Source organism: Purpureocillium lilacinum (assembly GCF_023168085.1).
Source record: "Purpureocillium lilacinum CBS 284.36 DNA, scaffold_8, whole genome shotgun sequence".
NCBI lineage: Eukaryota > Fungi > Ascomycota > Sordariomycetes > Hypocreales > Ophiocordycipitaceae > Purpureocillium > Purpureocillium lilacinum.
In genome coordinates, this window is record NW_027072118.1 from 24,025 (window position 1) to 49,153 (window position 25,129).

Below are 25,129 nucleotides of genomic sequence, written 5' to 3' on the forward strand. Positions count from 1 at the left end.
CATCTGTTCGAACTTCTCGGGTGATAGATTCTCGAGAGCAGAGATGAACCATCTGGCGTTTCTGCGTGCCAGCCTTTCCTCTTCTGTTCGCACTATCTCTCTAGCTCGCTCTCCCAGAGTTTGAAGGTCCTGTTCTCGGAGCTGTGCGTTGTATGCAGCCTCTAGACCATGGCTCTCATCGATAAAGCGGACGTCGCAGATGATTAGCTTCCAGGCATCTAATAAAATGCCGGGGAAGCGACCATTCTCGAGATCTGTGGCGTCACCGATGAGATAGTCCCGGTTTCTGACCCGATTGTCCGTGATGCGTCGCACCATTGCTTCTTCATCTCGAGGGTAGCAGGCTCGACCAAGCACGGCATTTCGCAATGCGTTTGACATGAGTATTTCATGAGGAGTGGAAATGGTAGTTTCCACGAGATCCCGTCCGGCAATTATTTCGTTGAGCTGCTGCAACCGCTTTGCTCTCATAGAGTGCACGCCCCCCTGGGCGACTTCTGCTGATCCTGCAGTCCCTGCCATCACCGTATCGTCCTCTAGCCGCGGTAAAGAATTTTTTTTTAAAAAAAAAATGGGCGAAAGTGGTCTCAGATATAAAGCTGTTCATCGCTGAAGGAGGCGCTTGCCCTGCCAGTTTCTGGGGGTTCAGAGTTATGGTCAAGACTGAGGTACCTGGTGCTCAAGGTCACACATGTCGCGCCCCCACGACCTGGCTACTGTGCGGCACAGGCAGGCCTGCAGTGCAGGCCGCGATGCCCTTATAATAATTATTTAGCTGCTACAGCGGGCCGCCAACATGGCACTGTACCACCCCGGCAGACTTATTTTTAGCGCTCGTGGCAGGGGCTCGAAAAATGCGTGTGTGAAAAAGGACTACTCCTAACATTTCGGCTGCCGCCGAGCTTCGTCCGGACTCCGCAGTTGCGCTTTGTGCGAGGATTAAAGCGGTGGTGCATTTGGATCCTCCATACACTGATCAACCCGCATGATATTCTTACCAGCAGCTTTAGCCTGCTTGATAAATTCCGGGAAATAGTTGACCGTCGAGTTGTACGAAAAGTGCATGACGACCAGGTTGCCTCCTTTTGCAACGTCGGCCTTGAAGGCGTCTACTTGCTTCTCCGGAGTGCTCGTCTCTGCCCACAGCCAATCCTGGACGTCAACACTCCAGTTGATGATGTAAGCCTTGTCCGATCCTGATGCAGCTGCCCATCGCTGACGCATGCGCGCACCTTCGACGCCGAAAGGTGGCCGGAAGTAGGTCGATCTCTCGCCAAAGGTGCTTGACATTACCCTGTAATTCTCGGTATACTCCCAGTCGATGCTGTCAATGCTTGGGAGTCCCTCCATCCTTGGGTGCGAGTAGGAATGGAGCGCTATCTGGTGGCCCTCGTCCTTCAATTGCTGGTAGAAGCTGGCCATACCTGTCGAGGGGTTTTCGAGCACTGCGCCGACCGCGAAAAAGGTCACCTTGATGCCTGCGTCGCGAATGATCTGCGCCAGTCTCGCAGCGTACTTTGGGTTGCCATCGTCTATGCCGAATGCAAACGAGTTGGGCCGCGTGCAGGCAAATACGAGGGTACCTGAGGGTAATTTTGGGGGTATGCCCACGCCCGGGGGAATCGAGGGGATGATCTCAACCTTGGTCAGAACGAAAGGATCTGTGCTATAGACTCCTCTGATGGCGATACTAGTAGCGCGCTGTAAGTTGATCTTGAAGTGCGAAATCGGTATGTAGATATCGTTGCCCACTGCGTACCGACCGGCCTCAAGGCTGTCCCTCGTCTCGGGATTTGGTGCCATGCCGCCGTTGCACTGCGAATTGTGTTGTTGCAATGAGACTGAGAATTTCGTGTGTCCCGAGTAAGCAATGTGCAGGTATGAGCTGCTATAGCTGCGCATGTCTCGACAACCACCGCTGAGTTGTGTAGTAAATGCGTAGTCGGGACCTGGAGCAACGATCGTCACGCGGTTTGTGCCCCAGCTGAGGCTCATCTCACTGCCACCATGCCAGAACCCAAGTGAGTTTGTGCTTGGGTTGCTGAAAGTGTCGATAACAAATCCCGAGATAGTAGCGGCAGGTGCCTCGACGGTCTCTGCTGATACCACTGAGCTGGTAGTCGTGGGAACTGGCCAACCGTTCGGGATGCTGCCGCAGTAGAGTGCTAGCGGGCCAAGGGTGACCGGCTTGTTGAGTGTCGAGACAACGATCGACCTCAGCTTGGTCAAGTTAACGCCGCTGAATTTAGACCAGGCAAAGCTATAGAGTTTCTCGGTTCCATCGAAGGTCCATCCTAATTGGGTCGTTGTCTGGGACGACCACGCCGTCGCTGCGCCGTCGCACGTTGTTTTGGACGATAGTTCGATCTTAAACGTCGTTCCGACTGCAGCCTTTATCTGAAGGGAGATGCCACCGTACTTGGTGGCGTCCACACACCCAACCTGCGTATAGAAATACGACGACGTGGATTTTGGCGTCAATGTTATGCGATTGTTACTAACGACCATGGACTGCATCGTACCATCATCACCGGTCGGCAGCAGGAGTGCGTTATATTGCAAGAAGCTGAGGCGCGACTGCGATGCCCAGTCATCCACGAGGAGGGGCGAGCACGATGGTGAAGTCGATGGCGTCGTAGCAACCCCAGTCGTTGTTGAGCCTGTCACGGTAGCCGTGAGCGAAGTAGCTGACGTTGAAATAGACGCATCCGTGCCAGAGGGCGCTGCTGAGGATAGAGTTGTAGATGATAGCATCGTAGTGGCCGTAAATGTAGTGGATGGCGATACGATAGGTGTGGTCGTAGATGGTAGTGACGTAGTTGTACTTGTGGTGGGCCGTATCGAAGTCGATGTGCTCGCAGTGGATTGCGTTGAAGTCGATATACCTATGGTAGACTGAGTTGGTGGAGTAGATGTGCTTAGAGAGCTCTGCGTTGGAATGGATGTAGTTAGGGTGGGCTCCGTTGAAGCAGATGTAGTAAGCGTGGACTGCATTGATGGAGTGGACATGCTTGTGGTGGATTCTGTCGAGGTAGTTGCCAGGTTAGTGGATGACTTCGATGTGCTCATACTTGTTCCTGGCGCCGTGGTGGTGAGGAGAGTTGCTACGGAGCCCAGAGTCAGCACATATAAGCGATAGCCTAGGAACAATTCAGGCCCATCGGCACTTACTTGCAGAGGACATCGGCCCTTGAGAGCAGGCAAACGAGACCTTATCCAACTGCCATTGCTGGGTGGACGAAAAAGACATTATGACAATGGACAGGGCAGCGTTTAGGTTCGCGCCGGGGAAGCTATTAAGCGGGATGCGGAGTTGCTGCCAGCTCCCGGTAAGGCTGGTGACCCTGAAAGATGTTTTCGTACTGGCCGTTGACGAACAGCTCGATGCCCACTTGAGTTCAGCTGTAAAGGCTGCACCCGACACGGGAGCCTTGATCTCGAACTGTACGTGCGTATACGAGTTGGTCTGAAGCGCTTGGCAGGGGAACGTCTCGTAGTAGTACGCTCCGCTCTTCGGGGTGAAGCTGAGGATTCCGCCAGATGCAGAGATACTTGCCATGCTGGCATCGTCTGCTCAAGTTGGTTAATCCAATGGCAATAGAGCATCGCACAAACCGTATGTCTGGAGCCATACCCGACGTCCACGAACCGAGGTTGTTACGCTTCGTTGAGAATGAGTTGGTGAACTCATCCACAACCAGTTCAGATGTGCATGCCGCGGCGGCAGCCACTGCGCCCAAGGCTACCACCATCAGGTGCCGCATTCTGGGTGTAAACATTGTCCTAAAACGCCTTTGATCGGCGTTCGGCCAGATGAATGGACTCGATGGAATAGAGTACTGGTCAAACCCCGTCCAGCGATGGGCACGGGAGATTAGAAGCGCAATGACTGGCGGTGCGCCCCTACTCTATGCTCAAATGACGGCACAACAAGCCTTCAAATAGAGTCATCAGAGCTCCGAACAGTGGGATCGAGACCTCTGGCTCGCTCAGGCATGAGCTGCCGGGAGACCCGGGCGCCGGGTATGTCATCGAGCTGTGGCATGGTGGCTCGTTCGTTCAGCGCGGGCGTCAATAATGCATGTTATTCCGTGCCGCCAGAAAACGTCAATTCAGATGGCCGCTCAGGGCGGTCGCGACTCATCATGTGGTGGACGGACGTTGGATCACCTGACCGATTAGTGCTGTGCGCACCTGCAGGCTTCAAAGGCAGACTTCCCCGCATGGTCCAGCCGGCTTGGGTGCTACCGTGACACTGCTACGTTGGATGCTCCCAGCTGAGTTGAGGCATCGCCGATGAAAACTCGACCCACAGGAGACACAACCTCATACCCCAGCTGCAACGTGCAAGTCCATTCAAGTTAGAGATGGAAGTCGAGGGCGATCAAATATCGCGCTTGGCGCTCAGGGTGCTCCAAGCCCAAGAGGATCCAATGAAAAGCCTCAACAGCCCTTGGGGAGCTGATAGCTTCTAAGCTTAATTTTAGGCGAGCAGGATGTGGGCGCTAGAGGCGCTGTCCCGGTTCTAGCGAACCTTGTGTTCGGCAGCCGGGGTTTATTTGCTAGCGTTCCCAGAAGGCCCCCTCCGGACTACAAGTGAAGTCGAGAGCAAGACTACCTCATGGGGATTCGTACTCTCACGGCACGAGGACCAGCCACGTCCTTTCTGTTTGTGGCGTGAACTGAAGCTGAGCAGTCATTTCAATTGTAGCGAAGTCTTCTTCAGCGGGCGGATTCGCGCTAGAGATCCGTCGAGCAGGGCATTCCATGCTTGCCGCAGCTCAGTTCATAGTTCCCGAAGCTCAACACTGTGGGTGCCTCAAAACGGACTGAGGGGGAGATACAATCCAGCTACGGCGGTTGTGCTTAGTACAAGTATATGAACTCATCGTTTTGCCCATCAGTCAAGTCGTCAAACGCATTGTCCCCTAGCCTCCCGGTCTCTGTCATGTCTGCCTCAGTAAATCCTTCATACGAGCTCGTCATAGAGTGATCCAGGATGGAGGCATGTTTGCCGTTGCGCACCCTCTTCTTGGCCTGGACCTTATTGAGAATGAAGAGGTTCCCGAGTTGAATGATAACGCAGCAGAGAAACGCCACGAATACTCCAAGAATGGCGCGCAGGCCTCTGTGGTATAAAGGCGCGTCGTCGCTGTTGAAGAGAAGAGGGCCAATGATATTGCCTGCGGATGAGCCAACTTGGAACAGAGCAAGTGTTGCGGACGATTTAGTGGTACCAGCCGTATTGCCCACTATCCAGGATATGAGAAGCGTATTGCCCGCGAAGAGGAACGCTATGAGGTAGTAGGCAGCAAGCAGGGCGCCTTGATGAGACGGCCCCCGAGGCAGTGCGTAGAGCATGGCAGATCCGATTAGAACGGGTATCATGAAGCCGAATAGCGTCACGGATCGGAGGCGCACCTTCTGCACGATCCAACAGCTCGATAAGATGACGATGAGCTGGACGGCACCGAAGGGCATGTTAAGGAGTGACGACTGGAAAGCGTCAAAACCGAAACCGGAGAGAATAAGCGGCCCAAACGTGCCCGACACAGCAGCGCCAATGTTGAGCAGCAGGGATAATCCGATCCAAAGGTAGCTCTTGGGCTCAACAGCGAGCTCCAGAAGATGAGACCATTTAAATTTGCGGGACCCTGTTCCGGTTTGATTCGCCCGGAGCCTCTCTACAGCCTGCCTCTTCTCAAGCTCTGTGAGAAAGCGAGCCCACTCGGGACCATTGTCGAGCTTCCAGTATGCCAGAGGGGCGCTGACAATCGTCAACAGACCAGCGAAGAGGAAAATGCTGCATCACGATCAGTCTTGGCCCATCCTTGAAGCACACTACTCGATGTGCCGGAGGTGATAATGAACAACTCACATCTGCCAGGGCTTGAGTAAATCAGACGGGATGTGACCCAGCCCATACGCCAGAATCCCCGCTAGGATCGTCGCTGTTCCGTTATTCGAGTACCATACCGCAACTCTAAGAGGCTGCTCGACGCGACGATACCACTGCGACGTAATGATGCTGAATAGTGGCAGACAGCCTGCCTCAAAAAGGCCGAGAAAGAAGCGCGACGCAAGGAGAGAGCCAAAACTGTGCCCGGCAGCGATAGTGGCCTCGGCGATGCCCCAGCCCAAGACGAGAGTGGGCATGAGGATGCGCGGCGGCACCTTGACTATGAGGAAGCTCGAAAAGGGCTGCCATGCTAATTGCGCGATGGAGGAGATTGACGCCACGAGAGAAAACTGCGTCCCCGTCAGGCCGACGTCGTCCTTGAGGTGGAAGAGTGCCGCAGTGCCGAAGACGGCCTTGTCGAATATTTGCAAGAAGTATATCCAGAAGAGGAGCGTCAAGATATGCTTATCCGTCTTCCGTAATATCCTTTTATTCTGTATGCGAGGTCAGCACATGGATTTCGCACGCATGCTGCAGGACCATTGATGACAGCGAGGAACTCACATCGGCATCCGTCAACTGAACTCGCTCTCTCTGTAACGGAACGACACCTGGCTCGGGGCCCTCGCGTTTCGGCCCCGTGGACGTTTCAATCTCTTCAAGAGTGCCCGACTTCTCCATTTGGTTTGACAAGGATACGAACGCAGGTGGCGACAGGCTTCACTTTCCAGCCGAGTAAGGTACTCTGTCACGAGAGCAAGAAGCGGCGAGACCACAGACCGTTTTTATCATGAATCGATTAGTTGCCATGCATATTGCAGAGTCAATGGCCCATTGCTCGTGTTTTGAAGCCTTGGTGATGTGAGCCGATCGCGTCGGGAACTGTCATTACGACCCCGATCGGAACGAGGGCCCCGGTCGCATCCCCGCAGAGGGGAGGCAGCAACCACCGACAAGCGATCGGATCCGAGTCCGCACACAGCCCGCGACAAAAGACTGCCAACGCCGTTCTGCGAATTCGCAAGAACCACAGGAAGTGTCGGCGCCGGCGATTTCGTCTGGTGCAGCACGACTGCCGGCAGCTTTAGCGAGGGCGAATGGAGGTAGGATCGCGACCATGGTGTCCGTCACGAGCGACTCGGACAGACCAGAACGAGAGAAACTCATCGAATGCTCGCGACGCGATGGGTGATGGGATGGAAGGCGCCAGGAGCGGGGCGTAAGACGAGGTCGAACCCATCGGCCGAGCCATGTCCAGGCTGCTTACAGACCCCACGATGAGAAGCAAAGCCCATAGCGCCAGCTATAACTGGCTAAATGGCCACCAGTGGCGTGGCCCACGCGGCCGAGACTGTACCTCTCCTGCTCGGAGCGGGTTCTTCGGCAGGCGTCTAATGTTGTCGTCCCCGCAGGCCAGTGGTAGCTGGCAATTGACGACACGGCAAAGAGAATGTGCTACCCACTACACCATGGCGAAGCTCGCCTTGAACATTTCCACGGCGACAGAGCGTATATCAACGCGGCCCCCACAATCTCGCTGCCGCTGCTGCACCTCACAAAGCAGGTCAGCCGCTATGTTGGCGTTTGTGACGATGCTCTCGAAGGTGCGAATCGTCTCGACGATCCAGCAACATTCCTCCACATCGTCCTCCTCGCAGCCCCACAGAAACAGCGGCCACAGGACATTGACAGGCAAAGTCTCCCGGCTCGCAACCATGGCTCGCATGAGGTCACGTATACGCGCAATGGCCTTGACGAGCATTTGCGGACGCGGTAGATGGCGGTGGGCGACGCGGTGGAGGTGGACGTAGCAGCTGTGGAAGTTTGCCAGATATGTGCGGTAGGAGGACACAATAGCGCTCGCCAGGGAGGGGGCCAGGAGGCTTTCGCCTATGTCGCCGGCGACGGCGTGGTCCGCGAGGACAGGTCGCCGGTCGTGCAAGCGGGACAAGTCGCGCAAGATGTCGGCAGCAGCCGCCATGACCTGGGTCTCGTCCTCGACCGTGCCGCGGCTGCGGTGATAGTGGTCGATCATGGTGATGCGGCCCGTGACAGACTGCACCTCCTGGAAGAATTGAAGGCCCGGCTGGCAGAGCAGGTCGTAGAGAACCTCTTCGACCTTGGCGTTGTGCGCCTCGCCTGTGCCCGAAGGCGTTGAGGCGTGGCAAACCTGGGTATCGACGGGCGAGTAAACGCCGGATTGGTCGTTGACGAAGCAGCCCTCGCCACCAGCGGATGCGGCTCTTGCGTCAAGGACGCGGATCCATGAGATGACGCGCTGTTCTGGAAGCACCGGTCAGCGTCTGTGGGACCCTGTCAAAGATCCATGGCATGAGCGCATCGATGGGGTCGTCGCATACGTACCGATCGGCTCCGAGTTCAGCCTGTCTCTTTTCTTGATTGCCTTGTAGGCCTGCTTCAGGTGGGCATGCGCCAGGTCATGGCGATCGGTGAGAAGCTGCCCCTGTGTTAGCGACATCTATTGACTCACGGAGGATGGCGTCAACTGACGTCGATGTACGACAGGAAAAAAATTGTCGTCAGTATATGCTTGAGGTCTTCCCGATTGTCGGCAGTGCCTGCAAAAGGGTCGGTGACGCTTTCAGCCAATTTCTTGGCTGCGCGGTCATAGAAGGGACGATGGTCAACTTGGAGAGAGGCGGGTTTCTTCTGGCGCTGCAGGGCAGCAAAGGCCATTCTGGAGCAACGCACCATGGCCGACGAGGCCGCCATGGCCTCCAAGAACGCCCTCGCCGAGGCCCAGCGTGGCCCATTCTCGATGGGCTGTAAAATCGGCGGCGGTTCCGTCATCGCCAAGGTGTCGTCAGACCCGCGATCCGCGTCGGAATTGTCGCTCGGTGTTGGCGAGGGGCTTCTCGCAACGGACGCAACGGACAGCAGGGGGTAACCGGATGCACCATGCTCGCCACTGGCAGGTCGGAGGTCGAGGTCAGGGACACCTCTGAAGAGCGAGGGAACTTCAGCCCCGGGGCCGGCGAACGAGCTGGCAAAGTCGAAGAGGTCGGCAAACGGCGCCTGCTGGTCGAAATGCATGGCGAAGTCCGAGTCGTCTGGTGACTCTTGAGACTGGCGGGCGGCACTGGCAGCGGCAGCGGCAGTTTGCGACGGCAGGCCCGTTGCGGTGTCCTTCCACACACACGGCAGGCTCAGGCGGTCGCAATGGTAGCACCTCGGGCGCTGCTCGCTGCATCGCACCTTGCGCCGCTTGCATGTCAAGCAGCCGTTTCGTGATCGGGGGACGCGCGGGAGCTGGGGGCCGTTCGTGCGCGGACCGCGTGGCCGCCAGGGTGCGCGTGCAGCATCCATCAGTAGCTGGCTGGCTGGTGGCAGAGCGAATGGCGGACTGCGATGGCGCCTGGTCCTTGCTCGGGCCTGCGGCGTCGAGATGGAGGGTCAAAGAGGCTCGGTGTTGACGAGAGGCAGACTGTGCAACGCAGGCCGTCTGCAACACCTACCGAACCAGCGGCGGGAGGCAATACAACCAGTGTAATGGAACGGAAGCAGGCATCGTGGCTGCTGCGGGGCTCCAGTTCCCCGGGGCGCCAGGTGCGCGCGGGGCGCACCTGCTGACCAGTGGTGGAACGGGACCTCCAACCCAGCCGCCGGGGCATTGTAACGTGCCCGGGTGGACGCCGCCCACACGGGCTCTGGCTCCAGGGGACAATGCGGGGTACCGATGGGCATTTAGGTAGTAGTATGGAGCTACTGGACGCTCCCTGGACTCTAGAGGATCCCAGTGATTGCTGCCTTGATGCGCTCGGGTCGCCTGCGTCGCGACGACGGTCCAGCTCAGGGCATGATCGTCGGTCCGACAACTCTTCGACTCTCCCGCGACTCACCTCTCGGCAAGTCGCAAGACCATTTTCCTTGGGACGGGGAACACTACGCCCGTGTGGAGGCAATGGACGACGGGGCAAAGGTGTCGCTCCGATCTGGGCCGCGTCAGTAATTGGACATCGCCGCGGAACTGGATGCGATTGAATCTACGGCAGCAGATCCCCCGCGCCCGCCCGTCAACTCCCCGCGCCTTGCTGCGCGAGCTTGTGTTCAATCGGCAGCACCGCGGACACCACCTCAGCCACCTCAGCCATCTTCTTCACATCCGCAAACCGCGGTATTGGCCTGCGGCAGTGCACGCTCGCGGCCGGGTATCCACGATTGCTGACCACGAGCCATTTGGTCCCATTTAGCCCGGCCTGCGCGAACCCCTGCTCTGCCAGGCTCATCCTGCGCTGCAGCTCCGCCGCCGCCGCCATGTCTCCCTTGACGAACAGTCGCCGAATCTCTACGAGGGTCTAACCAGCAGAGCGTTCACGTCAGCCGTGGCAGCTCAAGACCTTGATCAATTGTCAATCGCCCGCCATGCTCCAGAAACTCACCTGCGGAAACAAGTTTGAGGCGCCGGCAATGCAACCCACTCCACCCACAGACAGCGCGGGGAGCAGCCAGTCGCCCTGGCCGGCCAGCGCGGCGAATGACTCGGGCGGAGCTGTTGCGGCGACTGCTGCCACCTTGGCAATCCCGCCGCAGGTCAGCTTCACGGCAGCGATGTTGCTGTGGCGGCCGAGTAGCTGTAGCGTCTCGGGGCTGAGGTTCAGTCCATTGACGATGCTCGGGAAGTTGTAGATGATGATGGGAATGGGCGAGGCATCGGCTACCTCTTGGAAGAAGGCCACAATGGCCGTCTGGTCCATGTCGAACGCGAAAGACCCCGGCGCCAGCACGAGCGCAAAGTCGGCACCGGACCGCTGCGCCGCGCACGTCTGGTCGATGACGTCCCTCGTGCAGCTCCCCGAGCAGCCGGCCGTCACGGTGAGCTCGTCCTTTGCGTTGTCTGTGGCAATTCGCGCCGCTCTCGCAATCAGTTGGGACTTCTCGGCCGCTGTCAGAGTTGCGGCCTCCCCGCAGGTTCCCGCGACGACGACTACGCCCCGGTCAGTCATTGTCCCGATGGCTTCCTTCCTTTGGGCGCGAAAATGGACGATTCCGTGCCCATGCGGCGAGGATAGGAATGATGCAACTTACTTCCTTGGACACCGGCTTGGACCAGGTACCTGAGGTGGCTTTCCTGTGTGTCCCAGTCGATGTCCTGGCGCCCATCGGCCTCGAAGAATGTGAGCGATGGAACGTGTATCCCAGGGGGAAAGGGTCTTCTTTGGTGCATTGTCATGGTCCCGTTGTTAGCAGGCTCTCCTGCTTTGGCTGAGCCCGTCACTGCCATTGCCGTGCTGGAAAGCAAAAGAAAGAAGTGACGCCAACTTTCTCGAGTGAGATTCGAGTCTTGCAATGTGGCAACAGCCTTAAATACGGCATGTCGCTCCACGACAATGCAGCTATTGACTTCTCTGTCTGTCTGTTTGGGCTGAGCTTACTCGTCCCGATCGGCTCGCAATGGAGTCCGGTCGGGTCGGTACGCCAGGCCCACTACCGAGGGAACGCACAGCCAGCAACTCGACACTCATGGGTCCGATACATACTTTCTAATGCCGTCTGACCATGAAAAGCCGTCCCCGATTGACTGCCAGTCCGAAGTGTCCGCCGCCCAGTTGGAGGCCTCGAAGTCGCGTCAACCCAGGAGAGGGACTAACTGAGATGATTGATGCGTTTGGGTGCCGGGGGGTTGTGGCAACGCGCAGCCGTTCAACCCCAAGGATCTTGCAATCTCGACAGGTCAACGTGATGAACGCAGTCGGACGCCACGTATCGGCTGGGGCTACAAGTTTGACTCCTCTATGACCAAGGGGGACATCAGAGCAATGCCACCGGCGACAGGACCACTGTTGACTTGACTGGGATTGACAATTACACGTGGCGACGACTCACTATGGATCAAGATGCAAAATCCCATTTCTGTAGCCTCATGCGTGGGATGCCGGGTAGGCCATGAGAGGCCCGGGTTCGCGATGGCGGCGACATCCCGAGACACACACACAGAAGCCACAAGTCACGTCCAAAAAAAAAAAAAAAAAAAAAAGAAAAGGAGCTGCTACTAATATGGTCTAGTGTCGCGGTGCCAGCTCGCATCAGTGACCAGGGCCGATATGGCATCTCTTAGGATGACTGCACACGGTGGTGATGCAGCTCGGTGGTGCGGATCGGGCAGGTTAGCTCCGAGTGACGCGCGTGTGACTCTGTGCTCAGACAGGAGTCGATTGTGCATGACCCTATTCATGGACCGGTGGCGCGAGCCACCTATCGACGCCAGTGCATGGTCGAATAATAAACGGATGGCGGCACAGAACATGCTGCGGACCGCGACGCGTAGACGCGACGCGGTCGTACGGATGGCCGCTGTGTGATGAGGCGAAGAATTCCATTGCCACCTGGAGCACAGGTGTCGCCCCAGCCCGCCGCCCTGCTTCCGCGAGCGGGCCACGGCAGCAAGCACACCCCAGGGCGTTCAAGGCGCCGCGAAAAGCGAACCGGAGCATGGAAATTGAGCCAGCGGCTGCTGAGGCAGCGATGTGAGGAATTCAAGGCCGGCCGGACGGCCGCCGCAGCAATCGAATGAGTCGCAGGCTAACCGGCGACTGTAAGTGACTGAGGTGAAACCCTGCTGCTGTGGTAGCGAGTTGGACGTGAACAAAGTCATCGATCGTGGCACTGTCTGCGTGCGCCAGCGTATGAGCTATAGCAGGGGCACGGTGTCTTGGCAGGCACGGGCATAAAGAAAAAAACATTGATCAACATGGAGGATTCAAGAGTCCCAGACTGCACCTACACCACCAGCCCCATTTGCAAGCGTGCCCGGCTGCAGGATGCTGGAAAGACAGCGTCGGAGGCAGTGATGATGAGGCAGTGATGATGCCGCCAGCGCAAGACGTGCCGGCGTCGGGCGCGCTCGCTCGCTACAAACTACCGCGAGCCCGACCGATCCGCGCGGCGATGGACGAAGGCGTTGGACGCGCAAGGCTCTCGCGCCATTGCCTCTGCCTGCCACGTGCTGTATCGCAGCCTCTTCGTTGCCATATTCACAGTGTGCCTTAAGCCGGGGATCCCTTGCCGTAGTCTCGGCGCGCTTGAGAGTCCCGCCCGCCCACGGCCCGGGCGAGCTGGGCCGAAGACGGGCTGCAATTTGCGGCAGTAGCCGCCGAGTCTAGCGTCCCCTGCATTCCACCGCACGGTCTGTCGCTCCGCATCGCACCATCTTCGGCCGCTCCAACCAGCAGTGCGCTATCGCGCCGCCGACGACGATGGAAATGGCCAAGGGTCTTTGCTCGCTTCCAGTCCGGCGGCTAAAGACTTGCTGGCTATTGAAACCCTTCGCCTGCCAAAAGTGGCGTCGTTTCACGTTGATCGTTTCGCCGTCAAGCGATGTGGCCTGCCACCAAGGATCAGATCAAACGCGATACCGGATGATCCACGCAACCCCTGCCAAGCTTAACGCGACCGCAGGGATAGCTGTTTGTCGGGCCGTTCTACCGACTGCGAGGGCCGTCCTGCGCGGAGCACTGTCCCCAAGTGATCAGTGACGCCCGGTGGTCGATGGCCACGTGAAACGCCCAAGGTTTCCACGCACACAGGCTTTTCTCGACTATCCATTTAGCCGCCGAATGAACGGATTGTACTCTCGGGTTATGCGTCGGTCGCTTGATCCTGAGCACGAGGATTGCCTCGCTTACCGCTAGGCCTTCTGCTGCTCCAACGCAGCCAGCCCTGGTCTGTAAACAGGGAACCGCGATTGTAGCCAAGAACAAGACTTGACGATAAATAGTCCACAAGTTCTTCCTAGATGCCCCCTCTCTCCTTATTCTCTACGCATCCTTGACTGTCGACGTCCGTTTGTCCTTCTTTTACACTTTTGGCGGCCAGGTGCCCGCCATCTCCATCGTTCGTTTCTTACATTCATTTTCTGCAACCCCTGAGGTAACACATTGCGATTCGCTTGCCATCAATCTGTACACACACAGGCGCTGACCTTCTGTCCTTGTAGCCATGTTGAAGCAGCACCATGCTTTCGTCTGGGCAGTTGCTCTGGCCTGGGGTCGCAAGGCCGCTGGTCACGGCCACGTTGACTGGGTCGTTGCCAATGGGGTCGCCTACCGGGGATACGATTCACCCGCATTTCCCTACGATCCCAACCACGAAAAGGTCATCGGATGGACTGTCGACGTACCGGATAATGGGTTTGTCGAGCCCACCAGCTTCAGCAGCCCAGACATCATTTGCCACAAGAGCGCAACTTCGGCTCCCGGCCACGCAACTGTGAATGCCGGTGAAAAGATCATGCTCCAGTGGAATACTTGGCCTGAGTCTCATAAAGGCCCAGTCATCGATTACCTCGCCAAATGCCCCGGCAATTGTGAGTCTGTAGATAAGACCACTCTTGAGTTCTTCAAGATCAGTGCTGCTGGGCTCATTGACAACTCGTTGAACAATGGACGGTGGGCCGACGATGTCCTCATCGCCAACAACAACAGCTGGACAGTGCAGATCCCCGAAGACCTCGCACCTGGAAATTACGTACTGCGCCACGAAATTATAGCCTTGCACAGCGCTGGGCAGGCAAACGGCGCGCAGGCCTATCCGCAATGCTTTAACCTCAAGGTCCAAGGGTCCGGAACACGGGAGCCAGAGGGTGTGAAGGGCACTGAGCTGTACAAATCGGACGCTCCTGGCATTCAGTTTGATCTCTACAACAACCCTTCGTCCTATCCAGTCCCCGGGCCGACGATCGTGACGGGCCTCTTGCCAACCGCAAAGCAATTGTTCACTCGAGCCACTGCGACCTCCCACGCCACTTTACCCAATGGCGATGATAGCGGCAGCCCAGTCACTACTTCACCGGGCGTTGGCGTGTCCTCTCCGCCAGCAACAACGCCTACCACGTTGGTTACAGTCACAATCCCGCCTTCAAATGCACCAGCTGCATCGCAGACCAGCCGGACATCGCCCTCGTCGCCTCAGCCCACTTCTAATGTGGCTAGCATATATGGCCAGTGCGGTGGAATCAACTGGACTGGCCCGACCACGTGCAGTGCCGGATTGGAGTGCCGGGTTCAAAATCCATACTACTCGCAGTGCCTGGAGGATACTACCAAGATCTTGGCATCTGGCGATGTTCCGAGGTACGGTCAATGTGGCGGGAAAGGCTACCAAGGCGTGACCACATGTGTCATCGGAACCGTTTGCCAGGAACAAAACCCCTACTATTCTCAATGCCTTTGAGGCCGATTGTGGGCAGCAGGCAGTTCTGTGCAAATCATGGGCGTCGCTGGGTTCAGTGTAGATCGTCAACGCATCACAGCTCTGAGTTTGGGTAACAACCAACTGCTATTCACGACAACGGGGAGCAGTCGGACCCCTACTGGGTATCACCTACGCTGTTTGCAGGCTTTCTGTCTCTTCATGCGGCGCACTGGATCTGCATTGTCCATATTTAGTGTAAAATAGCACCGGACGCCTCGTAGCACGTCACGTTTGACGTCCAAGTACCGAATTGCGAGCCGAAGCCTTCCTGTTTAGCTACGTACGTGTCATGCCGATTTAGACGGCGCTCGATCGAGCTTATCCTTCGTAAGCCACAGTGACTCCTTCAATTTATGAACCAGCTGAGCCAATATCCACTCGCTTTCTTCTTTTACTCCTGACAGCGGGCTTTGGTCGTCCACCCATGACCATTTTCGCTGCTCACCTTCATCGACAATCGATGGTAGCTGCTCATGGCCGTCTGCCCTGGCCTGCATTTTGCCCTTCTTCCACTTTTTGTGATCGTATCTGCGTTGGAAGACTTGTTGCCTATTCTCAAAGGCCAGCATCTTACGGTGAGACCTTGGATCGTCCTCGTGTTCGCCAATGAGTCTCAAATACCAGGCCCACTCGTCGAATGTGTAGCGTCGCGTTTTGGACTCGCGGATATGCTTGGCCACTGCCTCAATTTCGGAAACAAGCAAGATACTCAGGTCATGCCCAGTTGGGAGATTGTCCAAATGTGTTTGATGAACGGGCAAGGGATTTTGGTCGGGCCTGCGCCACCGTTCGGAGTGCGTGGCGGAATTGATAAGTTTTGAAGGCGTATCACGCTTGGCTGCGCCCATCTTACGCTCTCTGAGACGTGAAACGTGCGATGGTCGGGGGGTGTGAGTCCGCCTCGGAGGCCCATGGCTCTCAATGTCGTGAATCGTACCATGAGAGCGCGGGAACACTTGGCCGAAGGTGAAGCGATGTATTAACCGCTTCAAGCTATGGTTAAAGTCGTCTTCTGCTGGTAGAATTGTAACACTGCCAAGGAGGATAGTCATGTCCTGTATGACGCTGCCAACCGTGTCTCCGGCGCTGGATATCAAAATCGTGGCCGAAGGCAACGCCAGCAGTGACCAGAAAACGAAGAAGGATCTTCCAGAGTTGGAAGTAGGTGCGAAGTCGCCGTAGCCGATGGTCAATAGCGCCACATAAGAAAAATAAAAGGACTCGTAGTAAGTCCAGTTCCCGTACGACTTCTCACACTTCGAAAACACAAAGGCTCCGAGGAGGAGGAGCGTGATCCAGCAAGCAGCGGATACGAAGAATGCGGTCCAGCGTCTCCGGCGAGATGCCTTTCTCTGAATCTCTCGCATAAGGTTAAATTCAGAGCGTCTTCGCTTTAATTCGGGAGCCGGCGTGTCGGTCGCTCCAGCATCGACGGTGACCGGCGTCAGGATATTGTTTTTGTCACTGAGGCACACCCTCTGAACGACCCGACGACGGACTCTTTCTTGTACACGGGCGTGTATTTGTTGCCGACCGCGTTCGATAAGCATAGTTCGAATGGACGTGATTATGAGAGCCAGGCTGATGATGCCTATCAAAGCATATGGAAAGAGTAAGGCCCTTCCGAGGGTGGTTGTGGGGGCAAAGTCGCCGAATCCAACCGTGAATATAGTCACATCCGCCCAGTATACTGCATCCAAATATGCCCAGTCCTCGGCGGCGGAAAAGACGAGTGCGCCAACCAAAAGATGAGCCAGGAATACAATGGTCTGTAGCATAAGTGTCCGCTGACTTGTCGAAAGATTAAAGTCCTTGCTGTAATGACCGGAATGTGCGCCCCAGAAGGTGAAAACCAACAGGGAGGCCACCAGGAAGTATAAGATCGTGGCCCATATAGCATAGTAAAATGATTGGGACCAGATGAAATCGCTTTCAGGCTGCTCAGACCCCTTCAATGCAGTGCTGGACGCCAATGACAACAGAGTGACAAGACAAATGACTGAAAGGTACCTGAAATCATCACTAAAAGCCGCCGATAGTCCAGGGGTCTTTCGTACCATCCTATAATAGTAATTGGTTGTGCAATAGTAAAGCGAACACGCCTTGTCATGTTCAAAAGAAGAAACAGGTTCGATATGACGGCAACGGCCAGTTGTACGGCGTTCACGACCGTCAGCCTGGTGTGGTGTTACAGCGGGGCTCTGCTTGCCAGCGTGTTTCACAGATTGCCTACCAGATAGGGTCCTGAACGTACGCCGCGCTCTCTGTGCTATCGTTGGGAGGAAGGTGCTGTCGCCAAGGCCGTACCAAAGCACATATGCTGAAAGCTGAGGCCACGGGGCCGAGCGTACCTGCTATCAAGGGGAACGCTGACGATGCCAACCACCATCGGCTGTACAATCCAGCATCAGCGGGCGAATATGAACAAAATTACACGCTGAATTTGCCTTACCCGGCCAAGGTGGGTGTTGGACCTTTTTGCGGCGGGAATTCATGAGTGGCTCTGGAGTCGGGGTAACCCTTGCCCTTTTCCCGTTGCTCAGGCCGCTCTCTGGACTGCCCGATGAAGCCGTCCATGGCTGAGCAGGTCCGGGTTCGCGACCACTGGAGTAAAATGCTGTTCGAAGCTTACTCGAGGTAGAGGGTTGTTCGTGGTCAGCACCCTAAGGCTCAAAGCTTTGAATCGCTCTTTCAGCGGATGACCATCTTGACAAGGGCAGAGATCACCGGGATGAGGTTCTTGGTGTTGGTAACCTGGGGCGTCTAGCGGCGGGCGATCCACACTCGACGTTTTGTGGAGGGCCTTTTGGTACTCGAGGTGCAGTGCGTTGCTCACAGTGATCTAATAACAACCTACAGCAACTCGAGCCCCAGTGTCAGCGGAGGCGCCCCATACTGAATGGCAGCTTGGCTCAGCACCCCGCGGCCATGAAATCCTTCGTCCTGGGTTATATTCTTCAGTGAAAGCATCGCAAGGGCTACAGAAGCCTCAATGATGACGGATGTATAGCAGCACTGTGTCGTGCGCCGAGCTGAAAGCCAGGGTGGGACTCGGGCTTGAGCGTGTCCTATCGCTGCACATATCGCCCACACTGGTCGCCCACACTGGTCCAAACTCTACTTCTCATTGCCCACTTACGTATAGGGAAGGTTCAAAACAACTGAGCACAGGATCTCTAGCCGAATGAAATATTACATGGGAGTCCAAGAGGCCGTGCATCAAACATTGCGCTTTGGGTGGTCAAGCCATTTCCCCAGAGCGAGTGTTCAGGTTAGGTCTTGTGCTTATATGGCGTCTACCGGCCCAACAATGCCGAACCACACAAGTTCCGAGGGTCCTTTCCTCAGACCGAGAATTATTCGGACTCAGATTGACGGAGAACCCACCAATGCAGCAAGACGGTACCTCGGGCCGGTGTGAAGAGGCGCACGAGTCTCCTGCTGTCGACGAGGCAGAGAAAGTCAAGTCGCGGACCAAGCTACGACGCTTCGTGGACAGGATTGGACTAGATGCACCTACCCTTGTCGTTATGTTAAAGTATGTTTGCCAAAAGCCTCCTACTCTTATGGTCCCAGGATACGAAGCAGCACCATGGTAACCAGGAGAAATTGACAGAGGCTCCTTACCCCCCGTAATTGGCATAGCCATGTACCAATCGGCCACCATTTCTACGTACTTCAAAACTGAGGGATACTTGATCTCAATCGCATCTGTTCTCGCAGTCGCAATTCTACCACGTGAGAGGTTCATCCAGCTGCTCATTCTCAATATCCTGTCTATCTGTCTCGCTTCGGCGATGTCACTCCTGCTCATGTGGTCCTCAATCCAGGCGCGTGCTCACACCTCGCCTCCGCCAGCTACTGGGTATCGTCCACCGTACAATTCTTCACAATCGGCAGTCTGTGCGGTATGGCTCTTCACGAACATATGGCTGGCTAACTTTCTGCGAGCAAAACTGCCCAGCCTCAATCTACCAGTGGTACTTTATAGCATCATTGTCAACACGAGTGCGACTGTGGGACCGACGATAGCAACAACGAAGATGGCCGAGTCGTTTGTCAGGGAGCTACTGTTGGCAATGCTGTTCGGTATGGGACTTGCCACGGCCGTGTCCCTCTTCGTTGTCCCTATCAGTGGTCGCTCGGTTGTCATAGCGGAGCTCAAGTCCCTGAACATCTTATTAAGAGAAACGGTCAACCTTCAGAAGGACTACTTTGAAGCTCGGATGCCGGACGGCGCACCTCGATGGGAACAACTCAACGAAGGCGACGTGAGCACCGGACTTTGGAAAAGGCGACCGTCGGCGATGAGAGCAGCAAGACGCGAGTCTCCTGACGATTCGTCGGATATCGAATTTGTCAAAAGAATTAGGGAGACAATACGGGCACTTCGGAATCTGGTTGGGAAGCTATGGAATGATATTCCCGTTGCGCGAAGAAGCATAGCCTGGGGACATCTAGGCTCGGAAGATCTGGAGGAGGTCTACCGACTCTTCGGCAACGTCACCATTCCAATGTGAGGAACACACTACGATGAAACGGGATACAGCAGCTGACATATAGTAGCATGGCCATGAGCACAATTATGGACATCGTCAAGCGGACTGCGAAGGCTTCGGGCCCGCATATCCACGACAGTGTTGCTCCTAGAGAGGCTGCGGAAAGAGCAAGAGAAGAAAAGACTTGGACCGGCGTCGTGAAGGAGATCCATAAGTCATTCGAAGTGCTTGTTGGGCCAGTTGAACAAGGCCTGGAGCATTCCGGCATCTGCCTTGGTATTCTCCCTAGGCCGAAGGACCTTCCCCCTAGGCAAGGGGCGTCGTCAGATCGTGATATCGAGACAGGTGCGGTACGAAACAGACCAGGCCACGTCGAGTTTGGCAAAGCCGTGCTTGCGAAAATCTGGCACTCCGATGCGGGGTCTGTTTCTTCTGGCGACAGAGTTCACCAACATTCGGTAAGCATGGCTCCAGGGCAAATTTGGAAAGGTAAATCTCATACTTCTAAAGGGTGAGCTGAGGACAGCCTCTTCGCCAAGAAATCGTCTACAGCTCGATATGATCTCATACTCGGAACTATTAATGCAATCGATCAAAACGGCCGTCCAGGATCTCGTCGACTTTGCGGATCATGAAGTAGCAAAGGGCGTCATGGCGCACCGGCGCCTCATTTTCCCCTCGAGGATCTGGCTACGGAAGTGGTTGGCAGAAATATGTAGGAGTCGTGGTTCAAAGCTAATAGGGGACCCAGACATCATGGAATTGGGGTACATCTCATACGGAAGTGGTTCACACCAAAAACCGGATCCAGAGCGGCTTCCTGCCACCAATGTGTGGCAGAGAATGGGCAACCAGCTGTGCAGACTCTCAACAGCGCTCGGCTCTAGGGAGTCAGCCTTTGGGCTCCGTGTGGCATGTGCTACCATGAGCATTGGTATACTGGCTTTCCTGGAGGCCACGCAGACATTTTTTCAGGAACAAAGATTATCGTGGGCCATGATCACCATCGCGCTTGGTATGACTATAAGTACGTCTCAAGTCCTTGGGCTTTAGATACCTCACTAACAAGTTATAGCTTCTGGCCAATCTGTCTTTGGATTCTTCTGTCGAGTGGGAGGCACTTGCCTTGCAATGGTGTTTTCCCTCGTGAATTGGTACATTGTTGACCAGAGGACCGCCGGAGTGATTGTCATATTGTGGCTGTTTATCTTCTTCCAGTACTATTTTATCCGGTTTCCTCGGTTAATTCCAGTCGTACTCATTGCCGTCATTACGCAGATACTCATAATCGGCTACGAATTACAGGTCAGGCGCTTGGGGGAAGCCGCAGCCGCAGCATCAGGGCAGCCATACTACCCGTACGTCCTCCACATGATTAGCTTGGTAATTGGGTTCAAATGCTCACACACACTCTATAGGACCGACCTGCTAGCTCCCTACCGTCTCGCAGTTGTTGCCGGGGGGAGCTTTGTTGCGTTTTTCTGGACCATTTTCCCGGCGCCATTGACGGATCGCTCGTGGCTTCGACGAGATTTATCGGCCATATTACATCTTCTGGGCGGCTACTTCAGCATGACCGTTTCAGCTTTAAAGTCGCAGAAAAAATCAATGAGTGGACATATCGAATCGGAGTCGGCCACTACATATCGGTCATATAAGGCTCGACGCAGGGCTTTTGGTGGTGGCATGCGACTACTCTCCTCCATGCAATCACACCTCGAATGGCAGCGATGGGAACCGCGGGTCGGCGGACGCTTCCCTGTCGACACCTATCGCGATATCATTACTCGTATTGAGCGTATTCTCGGCTATCTGATAATTCTGAGCTACGCTACAGAACGTCACTCGTACACAGACGACAAAGAGACAGGGTCGAACGGAGCATGCTATGAGCAAGTGGCTGCTGCATCCAAACCCACCGTGGGTAATCAACATGGCCAGGATGCAGCAATGTCCGCCCTCTTTCAGAGCACAGACCTAGCACTCCACTCCGTCCTCTCAGCGATGTCATTGATGTCCAACTCGATGCTGTCTGGTCAGGCGCTGCCACCGTTTCTCACTCTTCCTCAATCCTATGCAGTATCGCTGCCATCTATTCAACGGCCCCACGAGCAGGCCTTCTCGGCGCCAAACGAAAGAGAACAGACACCACTGGAAGTGCCATTCCCCCAAAGTGATAGCAACGTCACTGGTCTACGAATCATTGATCTACGTCATAATGCCCTCGGCCCTGCCCCAGAGTCCTCCAAAGAGCCTGCAACCGACGGGGATACGGCTTCTGTTACCTACCATCTGCTACAAGGGTTTCATGGGCTTGCGGAGGATAGGTATTTCATGATGCGGCTGTGCAGCACTCTGATTTGTGACGACGTCGAGGGACTGATGCGAGCCGTGAGCAGACTAGTAGGTGTCGTCGACTTCTCCTTGGGCCATACAGGGGTCAACGCGGGTGCCGGTGATTGTGTCACACCGAATACAGGGCCCATGAGCCAACAACCTGGCCCAACGAACGATGCAGGGAGAAAGGGAAAGGCCAAGGAGCATTAACGGCAACATGAGGTGGCAAGAGAGCTTGGTCCGGTTCCAAGTGGTACACATCGTCCGCGTTTGGGGCAGGGGCCAGCGTCTCGCCTTTAGCAATATTCGCTTGGTATTGACCAGTCAGTGCGGCAGAATACTGTAATGCAACACCACGAGCAAGAATTTGGTATTTTCTGTCCCCTGAATTGGTCCTTAGATCCATTCACTGTCACGATAACATGAAGCATTTCAGGCGACGGCGCAGGATGCCACGAGGCTATGCGACTATTCATCACGTCACACTGCGGAAAACTGTGTGGAGGCCCCGGACACTTATGACACAGGATGAATTCTCGGACTATACATGAGACGTTGCGTGCTTAATTTTGTTTTCTTCATTTGTGCTCATGAACTGTGAAAGAAGGAATCTAGAAGTGCTTCATGTTGAATGTAGCACTTGGCCCGGTTACTTTTCCCCGCGTCATTTCCTGTGCCAGGCCACAGTACAGTCGAAAGACAGTCCTGCACCTTACCACATGCCTATCTGGTTCAATTCTCCACGCTATCAGACGACATGCTCCGGTCGTTCTCAATCTCAAGAGTATCTGCCTCTTCGGTGGTGCTCTAGGACGAGACGCCCTGGTCTGCTTCACGCTTAATATAGTACCAGCCAGTCCGGGTAGCGTACGAATCGACGTTATTCTTATCGTCATTCGGCTTGCCGGCCTCATCACGCTTGATATAGTACCAGCCAGTCCGGGTAGCGTACGAATCGACGTTATTCTTATCGTCATTCGGCTTGCCGGCCTCATCACGCTTGATATAGTACCAGCCAGTCCGGGTAGCGTACGAATCGACGTTATTATTATCGTCATTCGGCTTGTCGGCCGCATCACGCTTGATATAGTACCAACCGGTCCGAGTAGCATACGAATCGACGTTGTTCTTATCGTCATTCGGCTTGTCGACCTCATCACGCTTGATGTAGTACCAGCCGGTCCGAGTAGCGTATGAATCGACTTTATTGTCGGGCGTTTTCTATGACCAGAAATTAGAAACAGCTTAACAGCATAATCGCAGAGTCTTTGGGCTCAAACTGCCTTAGACCTACCGAGTCCTCCGGTGATGGCACCGGTGAGGCAATCGCCGCGAGGGCCATTATGGCGGTGGAAAGAATCCCAGCAATCTTCATCGTGAAGCTTCTACGTATTGTATACAGTTGAGTAAGTGAGGTTTATATAGTAGTTTGTGCTGTGCTTGTTGTTGAAAGGAGTGGCCGGTTGCTTTTAACATTGGGAGCTGAAGACGGTTTTATACTGTGCCTAAAAGGTAGACACAAAGCGAAGCTCAACAACTGGACTTCTCACGGACGAAAGTGGGTTGCAGGCTTCAGGAATTCCTTGTCCAGTAGACCGCCTTGGTATCCAGGGTGCGTCCATGATCGTGCCAGGACACAACCTCGTGAAGTGACATTCGACGTATCAACGAGGCAGCGTTTTTACGCCCTCGGTCAATTCCGCTTAAGGCAACAAGGAACGCCTCTCTGTGGCCCGAACAAGATCATGATACGGCAACTACCCGCCACCACGGATCTACTGTATTAACGAGAAACTACTTCTTGTCCGTATTGGTCTACAGTACATATCACAACTCTACTCTGGCACTGACAAATATTGGAGTCCCCATATAGTAGCGTTAGTCGAGTCACAAGGGTTTCGTCGATAAGAAACGACCCGTTCTTTATGCTATGCCGTGTTACTCGGCGTTTAATTTTAACCGGCCTCATGACCGGCCGTATAGCTAGTGAAGCTTTAGCCTGTCAGGTTCTAAATTAGAGTCAGGACAAGGTACTGCATAGTACAGTACTGTACAGTACTGTATGATATGTATATAAACTTGATAAAGTAGCGTCGTTGCGGTAAGTACTATGTGAGTTAAATACTGTCATAATTACTAAATGCTCGATGCCGCTAGATTGTCCGACCAGGCCATTCGTGAGATCTGAAGAGTGAGTGGTGATTCGAATAGCCGCAGCTTAGCTTGCAGACCGCTTTTACACGCGAGGAGTCAAAGCCCACTAGCATAGACCATATATCAGTTGTGACTTAAGAATACACCCGAAAAACCGGGCACGAGCGCGCCAGGTCACGGGTGTGCTAGCGCCTGGACCGTATCGGGCCTCACGCACTCAATGACTGTAGGCAAAGTATGATCAATAGTCACCCAGAAAGCCGTGCCAGACTGGATGCCTTTTCAGGGAAATTACTACTGTATTCGGGGCTAGAAGATAGTAATGCAGGTATATCCACCATTCCGGTAAGGGTTAGGAAAACATATCCGAATCATGGCGTATACGGAATCATTAAAGTATACGGGATATAGAGATCGTTTAAACATTCATAACGCTATGTCGCTAAAACCTTTTTACTGCTAGTATTCGGATAATCAAGCACTCAGACAGTAACAGGTTAGTAGAGACGTAATGCTCTAAACCATTATCATACTACACTATGTGGCGTGAAACGCGCCGTGTAGCATCATTATTACTTCTTTAATCCCAGACTTCTGCTCCTTCTGGACGGGTAAAAGGCGGATCAGTATGAGCCACGTTTTCCATTGCCCAGCGTTCGAAGTGATCCCAGTTTGCGCAGCGATGGCTCGTGAACAGGTTAACCCATACACCTTTGTGTCGATTGACCCAGTGGTGCGAGTAAACATTTAGGTCAGGGCTACACATAAGTCGCTGTCGCAAGTTTTCGATGCAATGATCCTTATGGTGTCGTCTCTCTTCAAGGGTCTCACCAATCATGTCAAAGTCGGTTGCCCCATAGTGGTCCATATAGGTATACATTCTGATGTAATTCTGTATTCTTAATTGCGTGTCTTAATTGCAAGACCTGGGTAGGCACTACTTACGAGACAATGCAACTGATGGAAGACTTCCATGCCAACCTGATATAAGCCTGTGTCCTTGAATTGCACGGCGCCGCGGGACCGGTTG

At 54.9% G+C, this 25,129-nt stretch overlaps 7 protein-coding genes across 7 annotated transcripts; 2 read left to right on the top strand and 5 right to left on the bottom strand.

Annotated features, from left to right (window-relative positions):
• Positions 1–939: 939 nt before the first annotated feature.
• On the bottom strand, positions 940–3,559 carry PLICBS_009870 (uncharacterized protein; the record flags this gene model as incomplete). Its single annotated transcript, XM_065601735.1, has 3 exons — positions 940–2,294; positions 2,599–2,988; positions 3,379–3,559. The coding sequence occupies 3 exons, from the start codon at positions 3,557–3,559 to the stop codon at positions 940–942; spliced, it is 1,926 nt and encodes a 641-aa protein (XP_065457807.1).
• Positions 3,560–4,866: 1,307 nt separating this feature from the next.
• On the bottom strand, positions 4,867–6,580 carry PLICBS_009871 (uncharacterized protein; the record flags this gene model as incomplete). Its single annotated transcript, XM_018328116.2, has 3 exons — positions 4,867–5,803; positions 5,879–6,393; positions 6,464–6,580. 3 exons carry the CDS (start codon positions 6,578–6,580, stop codon positions 4,867–4,869), a joined length of 1,569 nt encoding a protein of 522 aa, XP_018173349.2.
• Positions 6,581–7,361: 781 nt separating this feature from the next.
• PLICBS_009872 (uncharacterized protein) lies at positions 7,362–8,953 on the bottom strand (the record flags this gene model as incomplete). The annotated part of the gene is made up of 3 exons (XM_018328115.2): positions 7,362–8,182; positions 8,264–8,357; positions 8,411–8,953. 3 exons carry the CDS (start codon positions 8,951–8,953, stop codon positions 7,362–7,364), a joined length of 1,458 nt encoding a protein of 485 aa, XP_018173348.2.
• A 980-nt stretch (positions 8,954–9,933) lies between these two features.
• On the bottom strand, positions 9,934–11,090 carry PLICBS_009873 (uncharacterized protein; the record flags this gene model as incomplete). Its single annotated transcript, XM_065601736.1, has 3 exons — positions 9,934–10,215; positions 10,300–10,844; positions 10,946–11,090. 3 exons carry the CDS (start codon positions 11,088–11,090, stop codon positions 9,934–9,936), a joined length of 972 nt encoding a protein of 323 aa, XP_065457808.1.
• Positions 11,091–13,855: 2,765 nt separating this feature from the next.
• Positions 13,856–14,838, top strand: PLICBS_009874 (uncharacterized protein; the record flags this gene model as incomplete). The annotated part of the gene is made up of 2 exons (XM_018328113.2): positions 13,856–14,628; positions 14,694–14,838. 2 exons carry the CDS (start codon positions 13,856–13,858, stop codon positions 14,836–14,838), a joined length of 918 nt encoding a protein of 305 aa, XP_018173346.2.
• Positions 14,839–19,152: 4,314 nt separating this feature from the next.
• Positions 19,153–19,629, top strand: PLICBS_009875 (uncharacterized protein; the record flags this gene model as incomplete). The annotated part of the gene is made up of 1 exon (XM_065601737.1): positions 19,153–19,629. The coding sequence occupies one exon, from the start codon at positions 19,153–19,155 to the stop codon at positions 19,627–19,629; it is 477 nt and encodes a 158-aa protein (XP_065457809.1).
• Positions 19,630–22,752: 3,123 nt separating this feature from the next.
• PLICBS_009876 (uncharacterized protein) lies at positions 22,753–23,287 on the bottom strand (the record flags this gene model as incomplete). Its single annotated transcript, XM_018328111.2, has 2 exons — positions 22,753–23,166; positions 23,240–23,287. The coding sequence occupies 2 exons, from the start codon at positions 23,285–23,287 to the stop codon at positions 22,753–22,755; spliced, it is 462 nt and encodes a 153-aa protein (XP_018173344.2).
• Positions 23,288–25,129: the final 1,842 nt, after the last annotated feature.